We start from the raw sequence: 22,129 nt of genomic DNA on the forward strand, positions 1-22,129 counted from the left end.
GCAATTTCTCCATGCTTCTCCTGTCCCCACATGGAAGGAAACTGGCCTTCCAGAAAGCAGCCTCGAATCTCACATAGTATCTCTGTTTTTGAGACAGCTACATAGAAGCAGCCTTCTGGTTGTGGATAGCTCTGTAAGCCAGCAGGCTGGCATGCAGCACCAGCAGCTGAAGCTAGCAAATTGAACATCAGGTACGGGAAACAGATAACAAGAATAACTAACCAGCTGAACAGCAGCTGCAGTAGATCTCCCACTGCTGAGGTTTCTAAATCTAAAGCAGATTATATTTCTAGGGAAATGGCTATAGTTCCACTTCAAGTCTTTGAAAGATTCCTCTAATACTGTGGCTTGTATTATGTGATCCTTCTGCCTGGCTGTACACAAGTTATTTTTAGGCTTTGAATAAGAAACTCCTTTGCATGCTCTGCCAGCAAGAGCTGTCTCTTGTCACAGATGGCATCTTCCTGCTGTGTACTGCCTGCTCAGCTTTGGAGTGGGCCTGACTGCCTGTGCAGAAACTCTGAAAAACTGACGCTTCTTATTAAGGTGTAATAAACAGGTAAAAGAAAATTGTCCCCTTCTAACAAATCTCAAAGCTGAGGCACAGTCTGCAGATCCCACTGGCTCAGTGTGGGACATTTTGAGCTCAGGGATTTACCAGTCTTTTGCTGCTACTCGTGGCAGCTCACACAGCGGTGCAGCCATCTTGGAGATCCTGGAGGAAATACATCGCACAGAGGTGCTGAAGCGGCCTCATCCCTCTAAAGATTTAACTGGAGTTTGATATATCACTTTGTAAGTTAATCCCTGAAGAGCAAGAAACCAATTGCACTGTTAAAAGCCTTGCATTATAAACCAGAAGGAGTGAGGGAGCTGTACCTGCAGAGGTTAAGCTTCTGCACAGGAATTTAAATGAACTCATTAAAATCAACTTACAAATTAGCTCATTAAAATGCAACGCTGCAGATCCAGAAGTTGGTTGATCTGGCGACCCACTTCTGTGAGGAACTGATTTAAGAAACGGAGAACAAAATGATAGTGTTAAAACTCCTTTTTTTCTTTCCAGTCCCATAAACCTCATTGGGATCTTCCTCTTCCTCAAGCTCTGTATCAACAGTGCTTCCAGTTTACTGAATGAAGCTATTTTTGTTCCCGTGCTGCACCTGCTGTGTAATACCTCATGTCATGAAATATAGGTCTGTATGCACTTAAGTGTGCATAGCAGCTCTGTAATACAGGCCTTGGCATGTTGGGCCACAGCAAGGATCATCTTCACTTACCTTGATAGCAAGAACCTACCTGCTGGTGTGCTTTATCTCTGGGTCATTACACTGCACATAATCCCCTTACTCTCTGCCATTGAATTAATGGCACTGTTTAGTTGGAGGGGCTGAAAACATCCAAATGAGTTCAGTTTTATAGACTTGTTCAGAATATCTTTTATGTAGCTAGAGAGACCAGTAAAACTGGCCTTACAGTTCTTCAATTGGTCCTTACAAATCACAGAGGCACATTGTAGGCAATACAGAAAATAAAAATATAAAGAATTTACATTCCAGCTACATACTCTGCAATAATATATATGTTTCTGTGTGTGTATATGCACAGAGAGACAGAATTTCTAAGTATAAAAACAATTCATTGAGAAATTTGAAGCTAACCTCACTGAATCCCCTCTCCACAAAACCGTGTAGGGAAATGAGCATTCAAAACCACCTCAAACTACAGTATTCCAGAATCACAATAAATTACCCAATCTCTCATATCAAAGGTTTTAGAGACCAAATGCCTACAGAGGGCACCATGTGAAATGCAGCTCTGCATTTAGAGGAATTGGTTTCAGTCTTTAAAAGACATGTGACTGGCTGGCCAGTATGTTGGCACAGGCATTACGTGGGGCTGCGTGATGGACCATTTTATAGATGATGTGGGGCTGTGGGGATGTTGAGCTGGCTCATCTGCCACAGGTTGCCATCTGGCTGGAAAGAAACGTGCTGCTTCACGAGTACATCCAGTGCCTTGGGTCAGCCTGCCTGGGTGCCCTGCTCTACTTCTGTTTGTGAAAAAAGACCCTTTGCCATCAATGGGAAGGACATGTGTGTGTGAAAGTTGTGTAAATAAAGCTGAAGTGCAACCCTTGTCCTGCTGGGCAAAATGGTGAGTCTTTGGCCTTTAAGCATTCTACAATGAAACTACACCTTCCCCTTTGAATACAAAGCCTGTGTAATGCTTGTTCCTTTCTGTTTGGCCAGCAGGCAGCTGTTTTGCCTGACCTAAAGACGTGGGAACCTTAGCTTTTTCTTTTTTTTGAAGACATTGGAATACTTTATTGTAAACATAAAATGTGCAAACTTGTGCTTTTATGTTGACTTTGCTTGATGATGAATCGGAAGAGAAGCTTGCTGAATCCAGTTTTCCCTCAAGCATGAGTTATATTGGAGTGGGTGGAACTATGTGGAAGGGTATCAAATCCACATGGAAACTTAGGCTACCATTCATCCACATCTAAATAGTGCTGCACAGTCAGTCCTCTTAGTGAGTGATTCGATGAGGTGCTGATCTGGGTGAGGCTGTGGTGGTGAATAAGGAAACCTGCATAACAGCAGCTTTCTGAAAGGGACACTTTCCCATGTCCCTTCCTCGTGTTGCCAAAAAATTAATAATCAGCTGATTGTGCAAACTTGGCATTTCCCTCATGCCAATTTCCTTTTGCTCAGTGTGAAGAGGTGTTGGTTGGAGACTTTACTGTAAGCCTTATGCAAAACCTAAAACCCCTCAATATCATTATTGGCAGCTTGAGCAGTACTTGGAGAGTATTACTCACTGTCATCATTTGAAGCTAAACAGGGAATTCTTAAGTTCCTCTGTCTAGGAATCATCCGGTTTACAAGAACAGTGTTTGCTCAAAGAGTGGCTTATGTGCCTCAACGTTGATCCACGTTTTCCCATTTGTATTAACTGGTCTTATAAAAGGTGCTTTTTGGTCCCACATGCAACACCTCACTTGATGCTGATGGATGTTCTTCAAGGCAAAGCTGAACACTGAGTGGTGCATTTACTTAACCCCAAGGAAACTAGGCTATTCCATCCATGTCCTCATGGCTGATCTTGCTGAGGTAGTCTTCTTGTGTCATCTCGATTGCTTGCTTTTAAATGAGCTCTTGTGAATGGCTGTCCATTCTCTATATGAATGATGTGGATGTCCAAAACTGAAAGAATTATTCTGATACAGAGCAAGATCTTGAAGGAATAGAACATGAAAGGTAGCAAAGGAAAGTAGGGCACAATTCTTGTCCCAGACATCACCCAAAGCATGCGTGAAGCCAGAAGAGAAGCATTTGATACACGCTTTGAGGTCTAGTAAGTACTTTTTAAGGTGCAAAGCAGTGCATGACGGTGCCCCAGATGTGCAATTCCTGTATTTTCATGCTGTGGTCAAGACTCACTGGTCCCTTTGCAAGGAAGTTCAAAGACCTTATCACTGCTGGTGAAACCAGTGGTTTTAGAGCTGCTGTTTTGTTGTCCAAGCAGACATGTTCAGGTGACAATTATTTCTAAGAGCTTCAAACTGTTATTTAATGTAGGGCTTTGATTCCCTCCATGAAATGTTATGAAGTGTCACATTTTTTTTCTTCAGTCTTTCCATCAAATACTGCCTGAAATAGATTGGGTAGAACAGAGAACATACAGCAGCAGTGGTTGTCACCTCAGAGATAGCAGTGCAGATTGGGAGTGAGGGAGTTAGGGACATCCCTCTTTTCAAATGCTTTCATAGTGATAGCAAAGGTGGTTTATTTCTGCAGCCTATAAACATGCACCTGGTATAGCCTACAGGACCAGAACTGCTGTCTGTATCTGAGAAAGCAGATACTTGGATTTGCTGTCAGGTTTGGATACCTTTACTAAAACGTGCAGGCACTACGTAGCGGGGATATTGTTCTGCTTATGTGGCTAGTTCATTAAGGAAACCAAAGCCAGGGACAAGTTGTGTTTCTAAAGCTCACTGCTTAGGTTGATCCAGATGTTTTAGAAGCAGGATGTCTTCACTGTCAAAAAGCCCAGAAAATCTGTGCTCCTTCATATTTAGAAAAAAAAAAAAGAACAAAAACATTGACATTCATGAGGGTGGATAAGGAAGCAACAGAGAAGTACTGCTGTAGAGTTGCCAACCAGCATCCCCAGTGACAGAATCCACACTCTTCCATGTATATTAGTGTTGCTAGCTCAGCTTTCACGGTGATCTTTAAGGCAATATTTATCCTAGCAAACCAGCAATATAATTTAAATACCACTGTCTAAACTAGTTTCATGGTAGCCCATTTTCTAAAGTCACCAGATTTTATTATTCACCCACGATATAATTATACCAAAACACACATATATTAAGAAACACCTTTATAGAAATGTTGATAGTGCTTTGAAATCCTCTGCCACCCGTGGGGTTTCATCAGACGTTGCTAGATGTCTCCCCGCTCGAATACTCCCCTGTTGAGCTGGGCAGGACAAACTTGACATACCTCCCCTTCTCCCAGCCCCTCCTGATTCGCAGGAGTCTGTGCTGGATGCAGGGCAAACTGAAGGCGACTTTTGCTAGGATCACAGTACATGGGACGAGCAGCGTGAGGGTGTAGGTGGGAGGCAGGTAGAACTTGTACTGGTTCTCATCGAAGGCCCTTGACCAGCCATACGTGAGGGTATGCAGGGTGCTGACGACCAAGGCAATAAATCCCAGGGTGGACTGGAAGGAAGAGAAACACAAAGCAGTCAGCAGAGGGCCTCGTGCCTGTTTTCCCCTGTAAGAGTATTCAGTGCAGAGAAAGCTGCGAGTATTTCTGTGTTTCTTTGATAGAGTAAAATGCAACTGGAAACCTGCTGTCACCTGCAGGAAAACTGCAGTGTGCCAAAATAGAAGCGCTCAGGTTGGAGGTGAGCAACAGCCCTGATGGGTTTCCTTCTCTGTCCTAGACATGGGTGTTGGTTTGTGAGTGGAACTGTGAGGCTGCACGATGAACTAAGTCCTTGGAATTGGGAGTCAGGAGCCCTTTGTCCATTGAGGGAGGCAGCAAGAACATAGCTCTGCTCTGCAGACCAGAACGTGCCCCATATTCAACTGAGACCATGGCTCCCAAGCATCCATAGAGACAACATTTCACCTGAATATTCCAAGATTGCTGAGGATTGCTCTCAAGGGGGATTTTAAACAATGGTCCCCTTGCAGGTGGTTTTCTACATGCATCAGAGGTGGTGACTCTGAGCTCATCTCAGGCACAAGCTCTTCCTAAGGGCCACCAGCTATATTTTCAAGCATGGATGTAGCACATTGTCAGCTAGACAAGTACTTATCCCTTCCTGGATTTGATGGCTGATAAACCATTTTAAAACCCAGATAACATTTAAATGTGTACTAGTCTGTTGTTAACAGCACAGATCAAGGCTCCTCTACCCTTCAAAGTGAATTTCTGAAGCAGCTGAGTGGAGTGAGCAGACAAGGAAAGAAGATCCCTGAAGTACGCCCCATATCTATGCACTTTACTTTTACTGCATCTCTCTGACCATCACATGGGTGTCTGTAAGCCCTGCCAAGTCAGGGAGCTCCTTCTGTGTTGTACCAGCACTCCTCAAGGTCATTCCCAGAGCCAGCAGCAGCCCCATAAACTGGACCTATTATCCACCTGAAAGCCATATCTGATTCCTCAGCCCAAGCAACAAGCCTAAAAGGGGTCAACATCTGCTTCATTTGAAAAATGAAGTTCGCTGGGATATGCTACACAGCTAAAGGAGATAATGCTCTTAACAGTGGGAACCAACCTGTGGCTCACTTAGCATTTATCCGCTCTTGGCTCCCCTTCAACAGGGGAAACATCCCTGGGTGGGAGGGGGTCAGAGGTGCCAGCAGGCTGCTGCTCTGCAGAGCACAGCTGGGGAAAGGTGAGGAGTGATGGCTGAGGGCAGTGGGTGCTTTTGGCACTGGGTGCAGGGTGCCCTCAGATACAGTTTGGGTGGGGCTACGTGGATGGCAGAGGTGTCAGAGCCAGACGTAATTAGTTTGTTCCTCTACAGTTTCTCTTCCAACTGCTGCTGGCACCAAGTTAAAAAGACCAAACATCAGAGCTGTGCAGTGACCCATCTTTGTGCACAGTAGCAGGGCACACAGAACAAAAAGCTAATTGGCAGTAAGCGTGCAGGTGAGCAGGTGGCAGCTGGACACAGTGCTGGCAGCTCCTCAGAGCACAGCAGTGACACAAACCAGTGCTCCCAGGTGTCAGCAGTGCTTTTGCACTGCCACAGCATGGGGAACATGGGGCTGCTGCCAATTAAGGTGGTAAAGCCCCCTAAGAGATGGCTTTATGAAGATGGGATCCTTCCTAGTGCAGGTTTAGTATACACTGCCTGTTCTGGATTGATTTTTTTTCCTCTCTCCCACCTCTCCTCAGTATCCAGGAGATATGCTGCAATACATCAGTGAAGGTGACTGTCACAAGTTGCTCATTTATAAACGCCTGTGCAGCATCCAAGGCAAAAGGCACCTTCCTAACCCATACAGGTTTCTGACTTCTGTTGCCATTAGTCCCGTAGAGTTGTTAGCTGCGTGGAAGCTGGCTCTCACTTCATCATCAGGAGGGCTAAAAGGGTCTCACGACAGATCCTTTGTATCCTGCAGTATGTGAGCTAAGAAGGAAACCAGGTCAACCCAACCTTCAAATTCCTTGAGGATTTTTCAGGTGGGGAGATAAAGGGAATCATACACATTTTCACTTCTCTGCCAATTAGATTTGGTTTGTAAATCACTGGGGAACATTAAAAATCTCTCCTGTAAGTTGAACTGCACGTGAATTGTTCCTGTTATCTAGTGTCTGGATCCTGTATGTTTTCTATTAGTCAAAACTTAATACTGAGGGGATCTGTACATCCAACTCAGCTACATTTGCAAGCTGGTATTTGTGTATGCACAGGATTTACTAAAAAACTAGTTTTATTCTAAAAGCTGAGCACGATTTTGGCTGGATGTAAGAGAACGGCAGTACCCCATGTTGCTGAGAAGTGCCTACAGTGCTGCTGGAAAAATGTGAGGTGTGGGAAACCCCAGGTGAGGAGCGGATCAGAGTGGTTCCCAGCTTTCAGCAAGCCCCAGTCCTCACTCAGGTGCAGCTGTTGGTGCAACCCCTCTCAAACACAGCAGCCACCTCAACAGAGATTGCAGCAAACTGCTGCAGCTTTGGGGAGATACTCAGCAGGGACTGCTACGCTCTGCATTTTCCAGGCCTTTCGTTTTTTCACAGCTAGCCACAGTACTGTAATAGGGTCAAGCACCGGTCATCCCTGGGGCTTGAGAGCACAGCCTGGTTCCTCACCCCTCAGATTTACATTACAATGTCACTGTGCATTAATCCAGGAAGAATTGAGTTGCTGTATGTGAACGTTACCCTCTGGTACCTGGGAACAGCAGATGTATCTGCTATTCATTTCCTTAAGTTGGCACTGCCAACTTACTTAAGAAAGTTATCTAAAACATTCCTCATTAAAAGCCAAACAAGCAAAGGCACATGCTGGAAGCTGACATGCTAAGAGCCTCTAATCCTCTCCTTGGGCACAATGCCACCCATGCATCTCCAGCATGCCATCAGCTGGGAGCTGGTGCTGTGCTGCCACGTCTCCCCCTCACATCTACAGAAATAGGTAGGAGTGATATTTCCATGCCCTAAGCCAGCCAGTGGCTGCATGGGGCAGCCAGGAGCTATTTTGGAGCAGAGCATCGTGGCATCATGTACTTGGTGCCAGTGCTGACATATTGTTGGAAAGACTCAGGGAAAGATGGCAAAGGGCAGAAGAGATGGTCGTGGGATGTGTGCTGGTAGAAGACACTGTACGTGTTACATGACAGAACAGCAGCACCTGGCAAAAGAGCTGCCTGGGGAGGCAGAGGGAGTTCAGAGCCTCATTCCAGGTTGTGAGGAAGTATTTGCCTTCATTTCAGATTCCTGGTACTAAGTGCCTAAGCACAGACAGGAGTTTTTCCAATGTCCCAATGGCTGCAGTGCTCCCCTGAGATGCAGTGCTGAGAACTAATATGCTTCTGCTGTCTGATCTGAAAGAGAGATTTAAAGCCAAGTCTCCCATCCCCCCAAGGGACAGTCTCTTGGGGTCAGGCTCTCCACGTGAGGCTTCTTTATGCATTGTAAATAACTATTCAACAGCTCACAACAAGAGAGGAAAAAAAAAAAGAGATGAACTGACTTACTAGCTTGGAGATCAGGGCACTTGCGGGAGAGCAGGCTTCAAACTCCTGCTCTAATGGATATTGAATTATTTATGTGCAGCTGAAAAGCTTCGTCAGGGGAGAATGAATGATGGATATCCACCTTTGCATACCCTAACTATGCATACCCCAACCCCTGAATGCGCAGAGGAGCTCTGCAGAGGAGGTGTGGGGGGACCTGTGGGGTTTTGTGCATGCTGGGTGGCATTGCAGCATCACTAGGAGCCTGGTGCAAGCTAAGCAGCAGCTGCCTAAGAAGCACAGTTAATGATGGGTTTTAGGATTATGTGATGCAACAGGTGAGCACCTTTCAGGAAATCTGGCCTCAAAATGAGCTCTGAAGTGCACAGGCTACTTAAAGTTTTTCCCTGCTGTTCCTGTTAGCCTGAAATCTTGCTCTGTGTGTATCACAGAGTGGCAGCCCCTGGGTTGAAGGTTTGGGATCCCCACTTGGGTTGCTGTGGGGATCTGGCCTTATGAGCCCAGACATCCCTGCAAACAGGTAGAAGGCTCCTAAACCACTGGGCAACTTGGGAGAAAGAAACACCCAGACACTCCTAACCCGCTTTTTAGAAGACGCAGACTTCACTGATCATTCAGATTTGTGTCCAGCACTGTCTGTCCCCATGGGTTATCCATCAGCCTTCTCCAGCCTGCTGCAAACTCCCTATAACATTCCCAGCAGAGCTAGATCCTAGAGTGATCATGAGCATTGAAGGCACAGAGAAAGGCAATGACAGATAAACAGCTCTAAATAACCCAAAAAAGCGTGGTGTCACAATCCAGTCAAAAAAAAAGAAAGATTTGCTTACCAATCCCAAGGCTCAGGGCTTGCCAAACAACTCCAGTAGGAGAGGTCTCCAGGTAGAGATCCTTCCCTTGTGGCAGCCAGCCCTTATATGAGGCTGAGGGATGGGTGGAACCTGGATCCATCCTTTCTGGTAGCACAGGTGAATTGTTTCCACCTGTGCTCCCAGGGCTGGCTGCATTCTTTCACCACGAGCTCAATCATTGGTTCGGGCCATGACTTAGCAGATCTCATACACAAAGGAATAACCCTGCTTTCTCTAAATAGCCCCAGAGCTTTCTGCCTTGTGTGACTTCAGGAGTGAATGCAGCACTGCTCAAAGGTGCAGGGTGAGGGGGAAAAATCCCAAAGAATTCTGCAGGGGACATCACACAGACAAACCTAGGCTGGTTCTGCTCAGGATATCAAGCTAGTGCTGTTAAAAGCAGGGTGAGAAAGAAATTCCACCAGCACATTAAAGACTCATTCATGCAAAGCTTGCCACTAAGCTCCACGTGGACACATGTGATGCATTACATTTTCCCTTCCCCGAGACACAACACCCACATCAGAGCACAGCAGTCTTGTGTGCCTCACTGGAAGCACAGTATCCCACTGCCCTGAGATGTCCTCCAGGACGAGAGGCAGAGTGCCTGTAACACTGGCTGATTGCAGAACCACTCTCTGGCATCGTCACTTGTCAACTTTACCTGGATGAAACTGAATTCCCTCCAGTTGAGAGAGTTTGCGATGGATGGAAGTGAGGTGATGGCAAGTAACGACAGCAAGCCCAGGGCAATTATTCCAACAGAGATATAAATCTCCATCCTCCAGACTTCCTCCTCTACCCAGATATTCATCTTCTTCTCCATAGCCTGGCATGACAATGAAGTTTTGTTAAAACGGTGCGCATAGGACTAGAGGAATTGAGTTTTATCTGCATTCACTTTTGTTTTGGAAGCAGATTTCCTGGACGAGCACTGGTTCCTAGTCCCACCTTCAGTGCTACTGGCCTCTGCCTTTGGGAGGTGCCACTGCCATTTGTCCCAGTTGGATCAGATCAGATCTGCAGCCTGCTGGGAAGAACTGCTCGATGCTCACAGCTCCCACAGCCTGTAACCACAGCAGCAAGCCCCAGAGTTGCATTTGGAAAGATAATTGGAATGAGAAGTCAGTTTAAAGCCATGAAAACAAATACAGATGCTTGAATATGCAGTAGTCTCCTAATAACCTTCATTTCAAGTGCATTTAGTGGGGGAAATTGTTCATGCTAATGGAAAGGAAGATGGGTTTTATGCTTCATGGCAGAGAACAACATTTAGAACCATCTTCTTTACCCCATTAAATGGGTTTAATTTACTAAACAAAGATGTTGCTAGAAAACAGGAGGGAGAGGGGAAATGGACACAGGATGCTTGCCTGAGATTAATGTGTGACTGTAGTAATTGAGAAGGGGCTGTGCCAGGCTGGAGAGAGAATGAGGACGTCATCTGATGGATACTTTAAGCACATACTGCTCCCCAGACCAGCTGTCCTGCTCCCAGCTGCCTCCATGCCCCCTCCCCTTCTCTGTGTATTTGGGTAGCTGCAGTGAGAAGCACCTGGGAAACATCCCAGCACAGAAAGCAGACCGGTTTGGGGGCAATTCCTTGATCTACTTCACCTCTCAGCTGCACAGAGCTTCTTGCACCATCCCAGGAGGAGGCAGGGAAGAGCAGCAAGAAGCCAGGGACAAAGGAGCGCAGAGTCGCATTCTTCCATGGCTCTGCTGAGCTGTAGAGCTGAACTGCCTGAAGGTGTAGCAATCTCTGGGTATAATCACTGGATAAACACTGCTGAGATAAGGCAGTAGGGTACTTTCCCATTTCCTTGTTCCCCTAGACCTATGCCCAGCTCTTCAGCACTGTTTCATTACAGCACTGGAGGCACGCTGTGATGCGGACACACCTCCTACGTAAACAAATCCTTTGGAAAGAAACGCAAAGGCACTGAAGCCCCCTACCCAACATCTGAGCAAAGGGTGCCAACGTTACCTGCTTGACAGCCGTCTCAATCAGCAGGTAGCGGTGGGAGCGACGCATGGGCAGGCACAGGCTGTACACGGCGTGCAGGGCTGCGCAGAAGAAGCTGAGGAGGCCAATCTGCTTTCTGTGCTGCAGCCACTGGTCGAGCCAGTCTGGAAAGCGCCTGTATTTGGTGCCGTAGTAGAGCTGCAAGCAGGCTGCCAGCACGCCAGGCAGGTAGACGAGAGACAGCATGACGTAGGCCACACACGGCAGCGTAGTGTTGACCACCTCGACAGGGATCTTATAAAACTTGTTCTTCTGCTCCCTGATATAAGGGTGGATGACCTGCCGCACCAGGTTATAAGTGAAAAAGCAAAGAAAGAGCCCCAGGGCCAAAAAGATGGGGATTTTCCAGGCTGGCAAGAGGCGCAGGGGAATGTTCTCAATCTCGCAGGCTGAGGACATGCAGCCCATGTCCACAGGGGTGAATCCCATGACCTGAGCGATTTCTGCAACAGTACGCTTGGCTTCTTGGCTATTGGAGCAGATCAGAACCTGCAACAAATGGAAAGATACATGTTTGGCAAAAGATCCCACACTTGGGAACAAGTGTGGCAGCAGGGATACTACACTAAAGGAAGCCTATGTTATCACTGAGCATCATGCTTTTTGATGGGGATTTACTGTGGCTGCCAAAGACCTCTCTCCTGGACAGGTTTCCTTTCTTATGCCTACCACCAGTTTGCTTTACTGGCTATGATTAGATAAGCAGAAAATTAAATAATACTTTTCACTTACACAGCGACTCCAAGGACTACAAGACATGGAGTGGGGCATTTCTTTTCTGATCAAAGAAGCGTGCAAGCAGTGGGATGGCTTCTGGATGCCAAAACCAGTACTGATGCCCCTTTTCCATGGGTCTAAGGCCATTTACTGCTGTCAGACCTCAGCTGCTGAAATAGCTGGGATATGGCACGTATCAGAAGAAAGCAGTACCTGCTTATTTCCATCCCTGGCACCAGACTGCAGCGTCCACGCAGAAACCACATTAAAGCCTTTGACCACAGTGCAGGCTGGGAACAGGGAGGCCAAGTATTCAGCGTTGGATTCTCTGCAGTGGTTGATTTCAGTGTTGTTACTGACATCCACCAGGATCTTGCCCACCAGCACATCAGCCAGGTCACAGAGCGTGGAGTAATGTTCCCTGAAAACCGCCACAAAAATGACATCTGTCTTCTTCACTGCCTCAGCCTGGAAGGTGACCTCTGCTGCAGAAGGGAAGAGGCAGGCTTTGCGCTTTGGGTTGCGGCTGCCCACCACCACCTTGAAGCCAGAGCACACCAGGCGGATGGCCAATGAGCGTGCAAAGTCCCCACTCCCCAGCACCCCGATGGTGCGGCCAGCTGCAGGCACCACGCTGGGGTCAGCCTCTGTGCTCCGGTGGCCAAGGAGGGGCTTGGCCATGTCTCCTCCAGACATCCTGGCAGGAAAAGAAATGGGAAACGCAAGTTCATTGTGAAGCTCTTGAAGAAACCCAGACCACATCTGCAAGCCGTGGGGAAAACAGCGCTTACGCCGCGTGAATAGAAGTCCATGAGGATTTGGAGAAGGGAGGAATTCCCTGGTGCCTAAATGTAGATGCACAGTGCTGGGTCCCTGTAGCCCAGACCCATTGGCTAAACCCACCAGCATGAGTGCAGTGATGTCCAGCCGCCGTTGGAGGGGGATAAGACATCAACACAGAAAAGGTTTTAGGAACAAGTTTCCCTGGTTTGTGTGCTCAAACACCTGCACTCAGCCATCCTTTGTTGTTCTTATTTGCATCTCATACTGCAAAGCCAGACCAATCCTCAGAGCCACCAGCAACGGGAGCTCTTGGAGCCCTATGGAACCAGAGGAGATTGTGTCCGTGGGGATCTCTGGGCATACAACTGATTTGTGGGAACAGCATCAAAGCAGGGAGTGTGAAGGGAAACGAAAGTGTCCTCCAGGTGGTAAATGAAAAGAGCTGTGGGCTTTGCCTGTTCCAATATTTGGGTCTGTTTGCTTCATCTCATCAATGAACAAGCAGAACTTTCTCGTGACATTTAAAAAAATATATTAAAATATGACGGGATTTGCTCATGAATGATCTTGATGAGCTTTACAGACAGTAATGAATTTTGCCCTGCAACACTCTGCTCTCCGCATCAGATTAGATATTGAGGCCACGAAGAGGCTTTAAGCGAATCAATAAAATCAACAGCATCACACCAGCTGAGCCTGAAGATCAGGAGGAGCTCAATCAGGGAGCTGCCAGGCTGTTCCCATGACGTGTCACCTACAGCTCCAACCTGCCTAGGGGCTTGAAGAATGGCAAACAGCCAAAGTGACACCAGACTTTTAAAGGGGCCAGAAGGTGGCCCAGGGAACTTGCACACCAGGACATCTGGTTTTTGTTTTGGGTACACTGGTAGAAATGGTAATGAAGACTGGAATCAACAGGCTTGTGATAAATATGGGAGAGAGAGAGGTTGGTTTTGGCAGAGTACAGTCTTGCTTTATAGCTAGTGCTGTTCTTCCAAAGTGAGGGTGACTCAGGCAGGGTGACCTGGCCACTAGGTTCTGTTTTTCTTCAGCTTCCAAAAATGCTCTTTATCCAAAGCTTTTCTGGGATCCAAGCAATAATGGTGCAAAATGGAAGGTTGTTTCTGCGTGAATAGTTACCAAAGAGAAACAAAGGGTAAGAATAAAGAAATAATTTTCATAATGGGAACAGGTTGTCATGGGATTTCCCCACGGATCTGTGTTTTTCCAGCACGCTCATAAGTGATTTGGGAAAAAGAAGATGAAGCTTGGGCATGATAACAGCTTAGGACAGCCAATCTTTACTGTGAGAATTGCAATCCTCGTGCAAAGTGCTGAGCACCAAAATTCACTACTGCCACATACCAAGGGCTGCATATGGGCATTACAAGCAGTATGAGTGTGCTTTAATGAGCTGTAACTTTATTAAAAACACTCAAGATCTGAGAGGCACAGTTCTCTGCAGACACTAGCTGAGGGCTCCGTGGCAGTCACACCATGAGCACACCAAAGTTAGCAGAGCAGGGAGATTGCCTACACCACAGCCACTTTGGTTCCCCAGCCTGGTTCCTCATGGAAAGCCTGCAAGCACCTTCAGAAGATGGACCTCAGAACTAGAATTTACTGTTCTGGGTGCAAAAAATCCCACCTTCAGCATCAGTACTGCCTTTATGGAGAGGTCTGTCTGCCCTGCTTGGCTCCCACCAAGAGGGGCATCTCATCCACCTCATCTTTTAAGATGTAAATACATGGAAGAAGTGCTCTCAGAAGAAAACCAACTGACAAAGAGAGGCATGCTTTCTTCTCCTTTAATAACACCTTCTGTCTGCTTTCTACACATCATGCAGCTTCCTCTCACGGGCTTAGAAAGAATTACTCAGATTTCACCCTGAAGGTTTCTGCTTCTGCTCCAGACCTGTGGAAGGGCTTGTATGCCTGAAGGGACTTGCTTCTGCACCTGTGTCAGTGGTCTAATCAAGGCTGCTATCTATGCACACACCCCTGCATTGGGTACAGGCCATACAGATCAGAGTTGCTGCAAAACAACATGAGTATAAAACTATAAACACATAAACTGAACACAGAACAGAAACACGTAGGTGAGGATGGAAACTAGACCATTTGGTATTTCTCTAAGTGAGGAGCAAGCCCACAAGTAGAGCTCAGGCTGCAAAACCCCACTGTAAATACTCCAGCTCTGTCTGAAGAGATGTGTTTTCTTTTTTGGCTTCTGCTTATCAGGCACTTTATAAAAAACTCACTGCTTTACTTTTAAGAAACCTCCTTGCTCCACCTAGGTGTATTCATGCCCACAACTATTTGTTCCAGGGCCCATGCTATTGTTTAGCTTAACCATCTTTCCTGCCTACACAACCCTCTGCTTTTCAGCAACCTGCATGCACAAAATGTTGTCCTGCAGTAGACACCTCTGGCTCCTGGCCATTGGGACAGAAAGCAATGCTCATAGTGACAGGACTTCAGAGAATCATGGAATCATTTGAGTTGGAAGAGACCCTGAAAGGCCATTTGGTCCAATCCTCCTGCAATGATCAGAGACACCTACAGCTCCACGAAGTGCTCAGAGCCCCATCCAGCCTGACCTTGGGTGTCTTCAAGGCTAGGGCATCTACTTGTTCCCTGTGGCCCCACCAGCCCCTCCAGGGGGCCATGCTTCTGCCAGGTCACCCTGAGGCAGAGGAGTCACCAGCGCAGGGAATGTTGCAGAGCCCACAGACAGCCTGAGCATTGCAGCCTTGGATAAACCTCATTATTCGATCTTCCCTGTCAAGGAAACAGTAACCCTGCTGAGTTACAGCACACCAAGTTCAAGGAGAGAGGTGTCTTAGCAAGGAAGCTGCACGATGATTTACAGCCCAGCACAATGGAAGTAAACTACCTTCAATCCTAACCGGGCAGCAGTTCCATAATTAAAATACCAAGTGCAATGTGAAGCTGCCCTTCAGCTAGATGGTTAATGACACCCTTATATATCACTCCATGGAGATGCTGTGCTACATCCAGCATGCTTGTTGCTGCACATGGTTCACTTACTGCATTTCAGTGGCTGTTATTATTTGCAGTACAATAGCAGCTAGCAAGATCAGGAACTCCACTCCACCAAGCACCACATCAAAACAGGACAGAAGGCAGCTCCTTCCCCAAAACATGGGATCAGACAGACAAAAGCCGGGTGAACCGAAGCAGTCAAATCTCTGCTGCACAGGCAGAGGGTGGGAGGGGCTCCGCAGAAGAAAAGCAGGGATAACTCCACATATTTTGTACCTGAGGCTTGGCAGGCTGTTAGCTTAGGCTGGGTGCCAGGCAAACACAGCTTTCAGCATGGTTGCCAGCAGGATGGCCGTTCTGGGCTGAGCTGCTGCAGGAGCCCCTCCAGGTGTGGCCGCACTCCCTGAACTGTCAATCTGCACTCAGATAATGCCCCAGCACATTATCTGGGAAGCTGGTGCCATCGTTATCCTCCTTCCACAGACATGGAGACTGAGATACCAGTGATAACAGGGCTCCAGCAAGTTTGCCTGGGAAGACCCAGATATCCCTGACCACTTGTTTAACAATGAGACCATCTTTACAGGACCCTGTCGGTTATTCTGGGCAGAGGACTATAGCCTCGTGGTTCCTGTAACTCACAGTTGGTGCTTGGCATGTAAATCCTGAACAAGACCGTCCTTATGAGGGCAGGGCACAGGCACTGCTTCAGTTCTGGGCTAAAAAAACCCATCAAGATCCGTTTCTCTGCTTTAGTACTCAGGTTTATCAGATAAAAGACAACTTAGTTTTGTAGTAGCTAAAATAACAAAAGTCTCTTAAGCACATCACTGAGTCAAACTGTGCTGAAGAACATGGCAGCAATCTCATAAGGATCTCCTCGCCATGGGGCTGTGTAGCACAACAAAACTGGCTCCTGTTTGCCCAAAATCTCATCTCTGAGCCCAGCTCACAGTCTCAGCAGGCAGCATCTTGGCTAGAATAACCACTTCTGCATCTTTCCCTGGGGTCAGGTTTTGGTTAGACTGACCACAACTGAGTCTTGAGTAGCTGTGGCACACATCCTTACAGAGCCACGTCAGGGCTTCAGTTTTGGTGTTGGGAGTTATCTGAGATAAAGGGCAAGATTGCCTGCATCCCCTAGTGAGCAAAGGAGTGGAAGGAGGGGAATGTCCCACTGTCTGCAACGAGATGGTCCCTGTATATCATGGAGCATGGTTCCCCCCATATTCTAGGGATGGGGGTGATCTCCATTCCCAGGTCATCTGGATGCAGAGAATTTTGTACCTGATGGTGAATTCCTGCAGCTCCTGTTTGCAGAGCCTGAAGCTCTCCATGGAGTTGACACACCAAGAAGTTGCAGCTGGAAAGATGCATTCAGCACCTGAAGTCTCTGTTCAGGTCTTGCTGTTCATAGAAATATTCATGTCTTGGCTACAGATATTTTGTTTCCAGGGAAAATAAAGCTTGTAAGTCTCTCCCATACCCAGAGAGGCTCTCCAAAAAGCACAGCCAGTACCAAGTACCTGCTGAGACTGGCACGGATGTAAGTAAGAAAAGGGCTTATTTAAAGCCAGTTAATCTCAGCTCTGCTCACACTTCAGGAGTTCTCCCAGTCCTGTCCAGGCTGACTGGAAATAACACATCTGCCCTGTGAATAGCTCACAGATGAGGGAAGGAGGGGAAAACAAGCTTGCTACCTCTTTTTCTCCTTCCAAAGCAGACAGTGCTAGCTCCCCACCAGTGCAAACCAGGAACCAGCAAAAGCAATAATCTGCATGCATTGCTTCAGCCAGAACAGCAATGTCACAAACGTCCCTAGGATGCCAGCCAGGCTGTGAGAATGAGGAAGTGCCAGCAGCAGAGCCCCCAGGCAGCCCCAGGTCCCCATCTGCTAGGGCAGCCCCACTGGGTGCTGAGGCTGCCCCGGCACTGTAGTGGGTGCACACCTGCTGAGGAGTCCCAGCAGTTCAGTGTGTCCCCACTACTGCTCCATGCTTCACCCTCACCCCTTTCCCTGTTTGTACCTGCCAGCATGCTGTTTGCTTTTGCACAGCCACACAGTACTGTTGACTTGTTGTGCTGTGCCCCTAACCCCTTCTCTTTGCTGCCTGACCAGTCCCTCACCCGCTGTCCATGCGGTCACTCCATCCAGCCACATGGGACACAGCGTGTGCCCTGCTCTTTTTGACCCCCCTCTCACTGCTCCATGCCCCCTCCGGTTTAATCATTGACAAATGCTGAGGATGTTGGGTTTGGAAGCAAAGGCATGCATGTCCCTGACCACAGGATGCTCTTCACCATGACCAGAACTCAAAAACATGTTTCAAAACAGGGGAAAGTATAGGCTTTCCCAGAATTTTCCATGCTCTGCTTTTCCCACACATGCTCAGACATTTTGGCCACAGTTTTCCCATAGAAATGCACCAGCCCGTGGGCAACTGGTGAGGTTAAACAGGCAACGCTGACGCTGGGCAGAAAAATCACCCATCCACAGTATTGATTGGAGCTTGACCAAACTAGAAAATAAATTTTTGGTGTACCAAGAGACCATGCTGCTGGTGCCTGCTGCGTTTATACAGCGTGATGGGGACCTGGACTGGGATAGATAAAGTGGGAATCTGAGGTTCAGAGGTTTCACCCTAAGGCCATGGTCTTAGGTCTTCATTTGCTTGCTGCTCTTACCATGCTAACAGCTACCTCTTCTCGCCCACTTCTGAGCTCTCCCCTTCCTGCAGCAGAGCAGCAGGGTGAGCTCTGAGCCCAGCAGCCCCCCAGGGAGCTGCCAGACCCTGCTGTTCCACAACTTCTTTCTTCCCAGAAGAGATGCAGAGGAATTGCACCGCCTTCTCATGAAAATGTTTGGGTTGGCTGTTGCTGCCTGTTAGAAGGCCCTCCAAGACCAGCACACTCTCTGTTTTTATCTCTTGCAGCAACTCAGACGATGCATAGAGCCCTGTGGGGCAGAGGGTGGCCCAGGGGTTGGTCTGGGGTGGAGGGAAGAGGACACCTCCAGCATGAGGCCAGTGCCGTCTCCCTGCCACGGGAGCACAGCCTGTCCTGTGCTATGGCAGAAGCATGTGGGGTCTCACCTGTCATCCCTCGGTGCCTTTTCCTTAGGGACACTGAGCTGCTAACGTCCTGCTGTGAATCAGTGCTGCCTGCGCAGTTTCAGTAAGCTGGTTTACATCTCTATTTTCCCTCACTCCTTCAGGTAGGTGCTGAGGCCAACGGGAAAGGAGGAATAGGTGTTACAGACCTGGGAGGAGCAGGTGGAAAAGCAAGAGAAGAGGGCAGGAAGTTTCACAGGGAAAGGACCATAAAGGACAGTGACTACGAAGTCCATGCTGCCAAACACACCACGTGCCCTTCAGGCACATCCACGGTATGCCACAGACACACCTGCTCTGCTGAGCAGCTGCTATGAGCACAGAGCTGTCTGGGGAGGAAACACCTCTGGTTAAGGCAGCAGCACGCAATTGCCCAGTGGGTAATGCAGCATGAGAGAAACCCAGTCCAGGCATGCACAGGGCCCCAGCTGCCTCCCCTCCCTGAACATCCCTGCAGTAAGGAGCTCATCTGTGCTGCCTAACTCAAGCAGGTAACTGTTGGTGATGGTCAGTGGTTGGTATCAGCACACCGCTGCGGGTGTGTTATCTACAGACCCATACTTGCAGACCACGGTCTGTGGGGAACTCTTGGGACACTTTTGCAACGGCTGCAACTAAATTGAAACGCGAGTGTTAGCAAAACTCAGACTCACTACAAGTCTGAGGATCTGAGAGAAAGTGGAAGGAGCTCATGTCTTAATCCTGAAACCTTGGCCAAATTTTTAAAAGCGTTCCATTGATTTGGGCTCTGGAATACCCAAGGGCTTTTGAGATGGGATGCTCGCTCCCACATCACTGCTTTCCAAAAGTTTTATCCATTCAGTTAAGCTACATCCCGCTTAGATGAAGATGGGAAGCACCCTGCAGTCCACCACAGGGGAAACGACCCTATGGAGAAGCAGTAACTTAAAGTTTGGAAATCTGGCCTCCATTGTGAGGTTGACAGGAAACCTAATTGCAATCAGTGGTGGTAAACATCTAGATAACAAACCAGCGGGCTTCAATTCTGTAACGCAACATCTCACAGACACAGCTGCCCATCCCTCACACCTCCACAGAGCTCCCCTGCTGCTCTACTTCTTCCACCACCGGAAAAAATGTGTTTCCCCTGACTCTAAAGCTGCTTTCATTTATAGGCGTAGCGCTGCAAGGTTGCAGCTAAAGCAGAGTTCCTAACAATAAAAAGCAAAACAAACAAAAGCAAAAGTCTAAACCAAAGCAAACACCAATTTTGCTCTCAAAAAGCACGTTTTCCTGGGGCTTGCTGTGTTTTCCTTTTGAACAAAGACTTGTTGAGTCACCAATGTTTTCTGCGCTACAATTATGGAGGAAATCGAATCCGCGCACTGAGATCGGATCCCGTATTAACGCACATTTGTTTTGTAGCAAATGGGATTTTAAAAGAGGAGAAAACGTAAGCCTGATTTAAAATCTCAAACACTTAAAGTAGCTCAATCTTGTTAGCCCTCCATCTCCTCAGCCTGCAGGAATATTGATACTAAAGGAGCAGCGTTCCCCCACCTCGCCATCTCTGGTTTCTCTCCGCGGGATGCGCTTTCCAGCGCACCAGTTCTACCCGCAGCGCTGGGCTGGTGGTGACCGGGGCTCTCGGTGCCCAGTTTGGGGCCGTCCCACCGACGGGCACAACCCGTGTCTGACCACCTCGCCTACGGGGCAGCCCCGCTCCGAACTCACCCCTCTCCAACTCCGTCTCAGCTGTCACCCTGCGGCGCCGCAACACGGAGCGAACAGAGCGCAGCGCATCCGACCCTTTTCCTTTTAGGACCCCCGGGGACACTGAAGCAGCACAGCCTCCCCCCGCTCGCCCCTGCGGCCCTGGCCAGGATGTTTTCTCTTTGAACGCCTCACTGCCCGTTTTCTCCGGCCCGGAAGAACTCATTCATCTCCACGAAGCGTCCGCAAAGCTCCCTCTCGAGCAGCCACCTGCAGCCGCGCGCCCCAACCACGCGTGTGCGCGGACATCCCCCGGCACACAGCCAGGCCGGCCCCACCGCCCCGACCCAGCGCCCGGCTCCGGCACCGGCCCCGCGGCCCCGGGCCGCTCCCATCCCCCGCCGGGCTGGGCCGTACCCCCTCGGTGCGGCGCTCCGTCCGTCCCTCACTCACCTCTGCGCCGGGCGGGCAGCGGGAGGGCGAGCGGAGCGGCCGCTGGCGGCGAGCTGAGCGCGCTGATGTCAGCCCGCGGCTCCGCCCTCCTGCCCATGTGCCGCCGGCGGAGCGGATCGGCCTGCCCGGCCCGGCCCGGCCCGGTGTGGCACAGCACGCCCAGAGGGCACGGCTCGGCGTGCCGCAGCCCGGCCCAGCAGCGGGGGGGATGCGGAGCGCGCACTCTCCGTCCCCGCTGCAGCTTCCGCGCCGAGGTTAAGCACCGCAGGGAACGTGGGACCCGTTCGGGGTGGGAGTCCTTAATGCTCCACGTATAGGGGCGTTTCGGAGCTCGTGAGAGTTTCGTTTTAATGGAGGGTGCGGCTCGGTGCGGCCGTAGCCGTGCTATCAGGGGCCGTGCACCTGCTCGCGGGGGCTGTGAGCAGGACGCGGGGCAGATAAGGGGCCTCGCCCCGACGGGGCAGAGCTCCCTGCGGCAGCGCGGTGCCACGCTGCGGGGAGAGGGCGAATAATGCAGTCAGACCCGCGGGGATTTAGCGCTGAGCCCTCTGGAGCCGCACCCCTTCCCTGGCAAGCTCTTTCCTAAAGCATCTTTGGGAACGGTTTTATCCGCCGCTCTGATGCTTTTCAGACTGTGCTCGGTGTGATTCAGACGCACGGCTTCGCCTGCCGTGCTGCGGCAGTGGCACAGACGGCGGTGCGGGCTCTGGGGCTCGGCAGCGGCTGGTGGAGGTGCCCACGTGTGTCACGGTGACGTGTGACCGCCGTGCCGTTCTGTGCGGATTCAAGGGAAGAAATCACTGAACTCTGACACACTTTCAGGATGTTGTTACCTGCCCTCTCGCATCGCGAAAAGGGCACGCTTGTCCTTGTCCTGCCCTTGTAGTTTGTTCGCAGAGCCCTCAGTCGCTGCCATTCCCTCCCTCGGTCGCTGAGATTCCCTTTACCCTTCCACTCTCAGCGCTCCCGCAGCCTCCGTGAGCTGCTGCAGGGAGTCCCCATCTCTGCCTTCAGCAGCGCCCGCTCCTGTCGTCCCTTTATCCCAAAGTGCTGAGATCCGCTGACTGTTGCAATTTCACTCCCTTTTCATGCAGTAGTAAACTTTTTTTCTTCTTTTTTTTCTTCTTCTTGTCCCCAAAGTATCCTCCAGTTTTCCTCCTGCCACTAATCGGCTCCGCTCCGTTTACCACTACAGCAGCTGCGTGGCTTTTTGGAGAAAAACGTATTTTATCCATATGCCCCTTCCTGGGGGACCCGGCGCGATGCTGAG

General features: G+C 49.2%; 2 protein-coding genes across 5 annotated transcripts in view; one reads left to right on the top strand and one right to left on the bottom strand.

Annotated features, from left to right (window-relative positions):
• CUNH2orf76 (chromosome unknown C2orf76 homolog) overlaps positions 1 to 18,906 on the top strand; it is a 33,371-nt gene extending 14,465 nt beyond the window's left edge. Inside the window, exon 6 of the mRNA XM_065750935.1 lies at positions 18,837 to 18,906. Coding sequence (XP_065607007.1) covers positions 18,837 to 18,847 — 11 coding nt within the window. The 3' untranslated portion in view covers positions 18,848 to 18,906. The remainder of the gene's footprint in view (positions 1 to 18,836) is intronic.
• On the bottom strand, positions 2,236 to 20,907 carry STEAP3 (STEAP3 metalloreductase). 4 transcript variants are annotated; one of them, XM_065750933.1, is made up of 6 exons: positions 20,602 to 20,816; positions 15,899 to 15,904; positions 12,047 to 12,530; positions 11,078 to 11,605; positions 9,755 to 9,919; positions 2,236 to 4,738 (listed from the first exon to the last, which is right to left on the bottom strand). In XM_065750933.1, exons 1-6 carry the CDS (start codon positions 20,799 to 20,801, stop codon positions 4,448 to 4,450), a joined length of 1,674 nt encoding a protein of 557 aa, XP_065607005.1. In that variant the 5' UTR covers positions 20,802 to 20,816; the 3' UTR covers positions 2,236 to 4,447. The 4 variants fall into 4 exon arrangements, with proteins under 4 accessions (XP_065607005.1, XP_065607003.1, XP_065607004.1 ...); XM_065750931.1 differs by lacking the exons at positions 15,899 to 15,904; positions 20,602 to 20,816 and adding an exon at positions 20,860 to 20,907; XM_065750932.1 differs by lacking the exon at positions 20,602 to 20,816 and having other exon boundaries at positions 15,899 to 16,866.
• Positions 20,908 to 22,129: the final 1,222 nt, after the last annotated feature.

The sequence above is a fragment of the Cyrtonyx montezumae genome, unplaced genomic scaffold (assembly GCF_038088225.1).
Source record: "Cyrtonyx montezumae isolate F1298 unplaced genomic scaffold, pur_monq_1.0 scaffold_7, whole genome shotgun sequence".
NCBI classification, from domain to species: domain Eukaryota; kingdom Metazoa; phylum Chordata; class Aves; order Galliformes; family Odontophoridae; genus Cyrtonyx; species Cyrtonyx montezumae.